This window comes from Pinus tabuliformis, chromosome X, assembly GCF_031772625.1.
Source record: "Pinus tabuliformis cultivar Carrire ecotype Pingquan chromosome X, CPIR1, whole genome shotgun sequence".
NCBI lineage: Eukaryota > Viridiplantae > Streptophyta > Pinopsida > Pinales > Pinaceae > Pinus > Pinus tabuliformis.
Window position 1 is genome coordinate 1,707,645,060 of NC_142308.1, and position 9,355 is coordinate 1,707,654,414.

General features: G+C 36.6%; 1 protein-coding gene across 1 annotated transcript; it reads left to right on the forward strand.

Moving 5' to 3' along the window:
• The first annotated feature begins 296 nt into the window (after positions 1–296).
• Positions 297–8,581, forward strand: LOC149146563 (uncharacterized). Its single transcript, XM_089452804.1, has 2 exons — positions 297–855; positions 8,361–8,581. Exons 1-2 carry the CDS (start codon positions 297–299, stop codon positions 8,579–8,581), a joined length of 780 nt encoding a protein of 259 aa, XP_089308930.1.
• The last annotated feature ends 774 nt before the right edge of the window (positions 8,582–9,355 follow it).

A 9,355-nucleotide genomic window follows, 5' to 3' on the forward strand; every position in this document is an offset into this window, starting at 1 on the left:
ATTCTAGATGTCGTTGCCAGCACACAAGAATGCTTACATTCTATGTTCTTGCATAAAACAGAAGCTGCTATTATGAAGATCGACCTCCAGAAAGCTTATGATGTATTGGATTGGGGATTTATGCAAAGTCTCTTGGCGAAAATCGGTATGAAGCCTGGCCCTATTCGATGGATTATGGCATGTATAGAAAATGTTAACTTTGCTGTCATTATTAATGGTGTTCCCTCCCCATTTTTCGAGCGGAAAGGGGCTTGCGTCAGGGCTGCCCTCTGTCGCCTCTCCTTTTTATATTGGCTATGAACTCCTTGAGTTTGCACATCAACCGAGCCGTGGAGGAAAAAGCATATGCTCCGGTCAAGATATGCAAGCATATTTACATTTCTCATAATCTGTTCGTCGATGACGTCCTGTTATTTGCAATGTTGTCAAAAGCATCCTGGGCTTGCATTAAGAATATTCTTGACCATTTCCAAAAGGCGACTGGGCTTGTTATTAACAAGGCCAAATCGATCCTGTACCACATTGGAACCGACTGGGACACGACCTTATGGATCGCTCAGCTCTTCGGGATAGAAACAAGACCACTGTCTGATGGAATTAAGTATCTGGGATTCTGCCTAAAAGCTAAGGCTTATTCAAAGAATGATTGGAGATGGCTAGTAGAGAGATTTTATAGCAAGATTTTGTTGCAGGAACATAGATCTTTATCATTGGGAGGTAGAGTCGTCCTCACCCAATCTGTCTTGATGCAAATGGCGGTATACTGGGCCCATCTTTATCTCCTCCCGGCCAGTATTATACATGCCATGAACAGGATCTCCGCCAACTATATTTGGGGTGCAAAAGCAAATAGAGGCAAAATCCACCTAACAAAATTGAATCTCCTAACGTTGCCAAAAAAGTTAGGGGGCTGGGGTCTGATGGATCTAAGGCTTTTTGGTAAAGCCCTGGTCTGCAAATCCATGTGGAGATGTATCTTCGGCTCAAATCCTTGGAGTGCAATAATACATCAGAAATACCAAAAAGGCAGAAGTTTGGAGTTCTGGTACAGGTTTGGCTCCATTGGAATCAAGCAGGGTTCTGCAATTTGGCTTGGCTTTAGAAAAATGGAAAAATACTTCATAACCAATCTGAAATGGAGGATGTTCTCTAGAAGGAAAATCTTCATTGGTTTCGACTCATTTGCTGGTTTTAGGGGGAATCTCCATATTCCGGGCCCTCTTCTTTCTTTTCTTCACAGAATGGGTATTTTTACTTGGCACGGGATCATTGAGGCGTGGAGGGGCCATATGCTCTCTCTGAAGGATGCTGCTGACATCGGCCTCCCTCGTGCCTTGCTACTGCCTTGGGAAAATGTCAAAAACGCTCTAGATGGTGGAGGGATAAAGCGGGCCGAGACTGAAGATCACTTAGTATGGTCCCTTTCACAACATTCGACAGCGACTGTTAAAGATATCTATTGTGATCTCGTTTCCAAAAAAAATATGCCTGTCAGACAGATCTTTCCGGTGCAATGGTGGAAACTTGGTTGTCCTCTCAAGGTGATTATTTTCTCATGGTTAGTTTTCTACAACAAAAACTTAACATGGGAAAACTTGAGGAAGAGGTCGTGGCATGGCCCTAGCAGATGTGTGTTGTGCAATGCTGAGGAGGAGACAAACTTCCACATGTTCTTCAAATGCGAAGCCACCCAACAAATCTGGTACGATCTGGCTCTTTCTTTTCATTTTCCTCACTTGTGTTTCATTTCTGTTAATGCAGCTTTTGCCTGGTGGGGAAGACAAGAGGCATCTAAGCGGCCAATCCTTCCTATTGTGTTATGGTGTGTTTGGAAGTGGAGAAATTTAAAAATATTTGAAGACACAAACACCTCCTTCAAGTCCGTCTTGATAAGCTTCTCCTCTCTTTTTGATTCGAAGAGATAGAGCACAGAGCTCTTCAGGATCGCTGTCTGGAGCAATATGCTTGCGTTTTCATACTCTTGGAGTATCAGCTGCCATGATCTACAACAATTTGAGCTCTCTTCGGCAAATGCCTGTCTCGGCAGCCGCCTTCTATCTGAGTTATTTTTTGGGCTCCTCTCTTTTGTTGATCTTTTCGGTTATGTATATGTCAATTAGATCATTCAGCTGCACGATGTGGCAATAGCTGGTGACTTATGTGTTTTATGTGTACTGTTTGGTGTCCAGTGGTTTTGGTTAAATATGTCCATGTAATTTCTGTTACTTGTCCTATGAGTCTGGTCACCATTTTCATGGAAACCATATAGCTTCAGTGATTATCTAAAGGTTATGCTGTAAATATTGCCTCAATATAATATATTGCTTTTTCTTCTGAAACTTAGATTTATAAAAAATTATTCTAGATTTTATTAAAATCTTACTAAAATTTTATCAAAACTTCACTAAAATTTCCATAATTTTACATACAAATTTGAAAACTAAATAGACTACCCCTGACAAAATAACACACCGTCCTATCAAAATCTTTCAACTATAACTTAGATTTACAAAAAATATTCTAGATTTTATTAAAATCTTACTAAAATTTTATCAAAATTTCACTAAAAATCCAAAATTTTACATACAAATTTGAAACTAAATAGACTACCGCTAACCGTCCTGGCGTGGCATAATAAATAATCATGATAGTTTCCGGAAGAGATGTCATCGACATTGGATTGAAATCATTACTAGGGCTGAGGAATTTTATCTTTTCCCCTATTAACACGAGAACCATCCATTGTATATCTACGATATCGACATTGGAGAACTTGGTAATGGCAGGCCCCTTTGGTGGCCTCCCCAATCTGTGATTCTTTAAACTTTACGAAACAAAATCAATGCCCGCTCGATTCTTCTCAGGTCCACACATTCTTTTCTGCTCCTCCTTTTCTGTAAGCGGTGGGACGCCTCTTTTGTATTTTGGAGCAACTTCATTTATGTTGGAATCAAGATTGCAATTATACCAAAATTTGTAGGTATTAGTAAACAGACACATTCCTAAATTTAAGAAGTGTTGGATTATTTTTCTACACCACCTACACCGTCATTAACGAGAGGGCAACAATCTCACACGGTCAATAACGAGAGGGCAACAATCTCCCCCAATCCGAGCCACGTGTGTTTCGAACAATCTCCCTTTAGCTCCGATACCACTTGTTGGAGTCACCATTGTATTAATAAACAGACATATCGCTAAATTTAAACACATGCCACAAAACACACCGAAGCTTTGGATTATCCTTCTACACCACCTACACCGACATTAACAAAAAAGCCCAACAACTCACACTTTCAAGGCAGTGCGATAAAAGCAAGAAAGAATGTCAAACAGAGTCTAGACATCTTGACGCGCCAACTTGGAGGTCGGAACAGACTCAACTTTCCGTCTCGATTCACTCCACTCCGAATTAGCAGCTTTGCCCAAAGTCGCGCTTTCAGTGATTTAACCGCACTATAAAATGATTAAGAAATTTGCGTTGGTGCCAAGCCCACTTCAACTTAGTTTTCTCCTTGCAGTGGAGGCCTTAAAAGCAACACTATTAAATATAGGTCGACAGAAAAAAAAAAAAACTCTTCCAAAATTTCCCATCTCTTTTTCATGAAATCCTATGAAAACCAATCACTATTTTCCTCTTTTGAAGTCTAATTTGCCAGAAGATTCCATTCAACATGCAACTTGAACTATTCAACGCTATAAAAAAGATTTTAGGAATAACAATTAATTCTTCAGATTGAGAAGTTCGTCAGAGTGAGATAAGATATAACCATATTCGATAGTTCAGAATGTTGGCAAAGAAAATTCCAAAATTTTTGTGTGATGAATTTATCGAGTGAGATACGATGAATGGTATTGGATGGTTTTAATTATAGTTATCAAGTTTGAATTTCAATTAGAATTCAAAAAAATAATAATGAAATATCTAAAATGCAATAAAAAAGAAAAGAAATATACATTTTATTATTATTTTTAAAAATGTTTTTTTAAATATTGACATTTAAAATTTCAAATACTTTTCAAAAATGGTCTCAATTATATTATAAAAATTATAAATAAAATTAAATATTAAAATTAATAGAAATAACTCCGCTTTAATAAAAATGAATAAAATGCAATGGAAATAACAAACTCTTTAGTATAAACAAAAAAATACATGTCCCAAACTCTTAAACTTCTTGTTAATAAATCAATCAAAATAAAAAATACATGTCCCAAACTCTTAAACTTCTTGTTAATAAATCAATCAAAATATAATAACTAATGCAATTGTTTCTAATGATATTTTTTAAAATAATTTCTTAATTACTAACCTAATAAAATATAGATAAAAAATCATCTAATTAAAACTAATCTACTATATGCTTAACTATACAAAAGATTTTAAAAACATGTAATTTACTTTCCTTACAAAATTCTTAAAATTAAGGATTTTAAAAACATATAATTTACTTTCCTTACAAAATTCTTAAAAGCACAAACATAAATTCCAGCAAATTTTATTATTAATAAATAGTTAGTGTTTCAAGACTCACAGGTCCATAGCATTATGAAAGAGAGATTAAAATTTAAGAAAGTGGGGAAAAACATTTTATTGTAAAAATGAGAATTTAATATTATAATTATTATTTCATTTTTATATCAATAAAATATATTGAATTTTTTTAGTAAAAAAAATAAAAGAAACACCATTATGTATAATGTAAAGATTTGTAAAGATTGATAACCGAACACATAATTTTGATAGAAGGGCAACTATGAAGTTTTTAATCACTCATCGCATCTATATTGCAGAACAAACAGTCAGTAACATGTTGTCTGAGTATCGGGTTCGAACTGACTAGATACATGGGCCACCAGCAAAAACTATGTTTCAACCGTTGAATTTTCTTAAACATCTGCATAAACAGGATATTAAAAAGCCACGACTATGCCCTGTTGTTATCAAATCAAGTGCCTAACTGATGCGTAAAAAATAGAGACGACTTCTTCAAAAGTACAAATTAAAAAATATATATATATATATAATCCGAAAGACCGTGATGTGTACCGAATTTGATTTTAAATTTTAACACATATTATGAAATTTTAATGGGATTAATATTAAAAAAATTCTAATGAAATAAATTTGGAAAAAAAAACATTTTAATTCCATTTAAATCACAAAAGTCTTAATTCTGAAAATCATATTTGATGTTATCATCTCGAAATGATCTTAATTCTGTAAATCATACTTAATGTTATATTAAGTCTTTCTTCACCAATTTTCTTAGTGTCTGAAGCTAATGGGAATGTGGGCAATTATACAACGCACTTCAACTTAGTTCTCTTGATGCAGTGCTTTATGGCTGTGTGTAATATTCCCATAATATTGTAAATACTTTATTTACCATAGTAAAAAAAAAACAAACTAAAGGATGATGGTTATTTGAATTAAATAATATTTTTAATTATTGGAAATCAGAAATGTTTTAAGCATTAGAAGCACTGGTAACTTCCGAGGAGGGAAGTTGGAAAAGACAGTTGCTAGAAATGCAACCCTAACTACCTCCCCTAAGTGTGAGGCTCCAAGAAAAAGGAGTGAGGGGAGGAAAAACTGTGCTAAAAGGTCAGACGGTAAGGAGGAAATGCGAAGTCTGGTGATGACCAGATAGCATGCACACTGTGTGCAACGAACTTGCAGAGGATAGTGACCTTGCAAGCAAGCTCGGGGGGAGATACAGTCGAGAAGGACATATCTCATGGTTGGGTGGAACAAAAGACAAATGATAACAAAGGAGAACCTCCATACAGGTGCACTACTTTCTTAGCAGAAGTCAGGTAAGCAGACTTCTTTGGAAATTTTAGCTGTTAAACAAACTGATTAAGTACTTATTGTGCTTATAAACAGTTAAGAGCTGTAATGCTTGTCTATAGTTGAAACTGTTAACATTAGAATTAATACAATTATAGATGAAGTCCATGAGGAACAGGGGTTCAATTATTAAATGGAATTGGAACTTTAACCCATTCTGGAGGTATTTAAATGGTTCTAATGTACGGAAAACCCAAACTTTAGTGATGGCCCTAACGTTCATGCTACCTGTTGTTAACTAGCTTTTACAACAAATGCTAACATACAGGATTATTACTTCCTAGCCAATTATTTATATACCAGAATGCAAGAACTTGGTTTCAAGCCAACTCGTTTTATTGAGTGTGATACCAAACCTAACTGAAACCAAATGTAGTAGCCAGTACAGTATAGAAGGGGAAAATTGTTGTAAGATTGGAAACACCGTGATAAAGATTATTCGGGATGGTAAATTGGGAAACCCATATAGAATTTAATTTTATTATAAAAATCATGTGAGCATGATAAGTCCGCTATAGACTATTCCAAATAAAACTAGGAAAGAAATCGATATTGTTCCGTAGTGATAAACCCCAAATTGTAACTAGGTTCTGAGTCATCAGATGAAACTCAGAGTATTAAACAAAAGAAGACTCATTACGATGAAAGCAAGAATGTTGGTAGAATTATAGTAAGTTTTTCTTTAACAGGAAAGGAAAACAATAACTATCTGAAACAAATCAATAACATGGAGAAACGCTGGAATAAAATTACGCATTGGTGGATCCATGTACAGAAGCAGCAAACGGTTGCCTGATTTAGTTACAGAAACTTCAATATAACTCATATGGAATAACAGAAAACAAACTAAAACTTCAAGTAAGGAAAGCAGCTAAAGCAGAAACAATGGTCCATCCAGCTTTAGAGACAGCCATTACTTTCAGGACCAGCTTTAACGCAGTCCCCAGAAAGACAACAAAAACCTAAGCTTGAATAAAAATTATATACCTAAACAAGAATGATTACAGGAAAAATAACTACATATGAACGGACCTAAGCGTGCATACAAACTGTAGTATCAATCCAAGTACAATTCCAGACCGTAGAGGAAGAATTTACATATAAATGTCTGAAATCCAGGGTAACTGTTAGGAAAGCCCATGGCTCACCATAAACAAAAGTGAACACTTTAAGCTCTGAGTTTAAGAAAATAGTGAAGAGTAACCCAAAATGGCTAGCCCTCGGCCGATGTTAAATTACAAACTTATGAGCAGCAAGAGGAAATTACTCCGATGTGGCCTAAAAACGTAGGACCACAGGGAGCCCTCTGCATACAACAGGAAAACACTACCCTAACACCATCAAAGGCCTATGCCTGAGAATACAAAGCTTTAATAACAAAGAAAAACTGTTATTTCCAGAGCTAGAGTTAAAATTTCCAGGAAGCTTTAGCGTCCTTCCATGCCCTCGGCCAAACTTTCAATTTCATAGAATGCTTACCCGGGACAAACACACAACAATGATTTGCGGGAAGGGTCACATACTTGGAAATTTCTGGGAACCCCACCTCCACCTCCATTTTCCCTGCAAGCAGAAGCAAAGATTAACCATCGATGCATATGGAGTGAGCTGTGTAGGCAAGAGTAATGATAAACATTATTAACCAAACGGAAAGGAACACAAACCTGGTCTATAGTTGCAGTGCAAAACAAGCACCGAAGGAAGCCTTAGCTCCGCACTCATAACCTTTACTGGTTGCCAACCACCAGCACTGAGAGCTAGCAGTTCAAACGGAAAATCAGGCAAACAGAGTCAATCGCTAAGGAGCGAAGGTAAGGAGTGAAGTGCATCCACGGTGAGGCGGTAGAAAAGCCTCCTGGAAGGAGCCTAGCCGTTGGATTTCCCTCTCTATTCCTCCTCCATTGATGAGGTGAGGAATCCAAGGTAGCAGTCGCCGAAGTACCATCTGCCCGTGCCACGTCCAACGTGACAGAGCATGGATTAAATGCGAGCAGGAAATGATAAGACCATAAACGTATTGGAATGTGATATATGCAATGTGGGAGGAACGGAAGAATTAAGTGTAGTAAGTATAGCTTTCAGTAAATAGGTGTCAAGCACAAATACTGGCGTAGACTTTAATCTTAAAATTAAAAGGAAAACTGAACCATAGCTAAGTTCAAGGGGTTTAGTACGTTAGCAAGATGCTTGTTGTACAATAAAAAAACTGTGTAACTAAACATGGTAAGAATGAAGGATTAATTCCATGTCAGATATTTAATTAAGTAAGTTTAAGTGCTTGTACTTTTCATAAATTTTTCTACAGTATACCTATGTAACTATGGGGGTTTATGACAAGTGGTATTAGAGCCCGGTTTCAAAAACTATGGCCTCTGAAGGAAAAGATAAAAAAAAACAAAGGAGGTAAAGTGAAATCATTTTATTCCCATTTCTATTTTGTAATTTAAAAAAAAAACAATTAATGCATTAACCCTCCTTCTGTTACTTTTCCTTATGTTAAGTACAGGGAAGCAGAAGATCGCTAATATGAGAAGAGCAGACAATGTTTCACGTAGGTTTGTAGCAGGGAAAGGACCTGTAACAGGCCCTGAGAATAACCCAGAATTATGGGTACAGCTTGGAGAAGAGGCCCGCAATACTAATCTTTCAATATTAGAGACAGTACAGGAGTTGAAAAATGAAATGGCCCGATTGCAGGAAGATAACGCAAGGTTAACCTTGGAGTAGGAAAGGATTATAAAGAACCTATCTGACAAACAAAATCAGCAACCACTGAATCCTAGCACTGAGCAGCAAAGGGTGTCTGAGGAACGAAATCACCACACAGAACCCGAAGAGTCAGAAAGAAGGGAGGAAGAACGGGAAGAGCGATCTGATAATGCCTCCGAACAACACACCTCAAAAAAGTAACGGATAGAGTTGTAAGGGGAGTTTCGTAAGATCAAACCACCACACTTTGATGGGGAATTGGAGGAAGTAACCGAGGCATGGTTGATTAATATGAATAAATACTTCCAGCTATATGAGTACGACCACAACCTCAAGGCACGGTTGGCCATTTTCCAATTACAAGGAAAAGCCACCCTGTGGTGGGAGGAAGTTAAGATTGTAAGAGGAGTAAGCGAACAAAACATAACTTGGGAGAAATTTCAAAGATACTTTAAGGAAAGATACTTGACCGAGCGTTTTTATGACGAAAAGGCAAGAGAATTCCATGACTTGCGGCTAGGACAGCAAATCGTGGATGAATTTATCACTCATTTTACTTCATTACTTCGTTATGTGCCTTATATTAGAGAGGAAAAGGCTAAAGTATAGAGGTTCATTAGTAGTTTACCCTTGAATATGCGGGAAAGGATTGAGTTTGAAAATCCAAAGACAATGGATGAAGTAATACATAAAGCCAGGATTTGTTACCAACAAAGTAAACAGAAGGGAGAAATTCCAGGTAAAAGATGGAATGATAAGAGAAGTAACAAGTTGGTTGGAAATAATAAAGGG

Coding starts and splice junctions, on each gene's coding strand:
- LOC149146563 (XM_089452804.1), top strand. CDS start 297: ATGAACTCCTTGAGTTTGCACATCAACCGAGCCGTGGAGGAAAAAGCA. Junction 856..8,360: donor GGGTGCAAAAGCAAATAGAG/GCAAAATCCACC, acceptor TGTTAAGTACAG/GGAAGCAGAAGATCGCTAAT.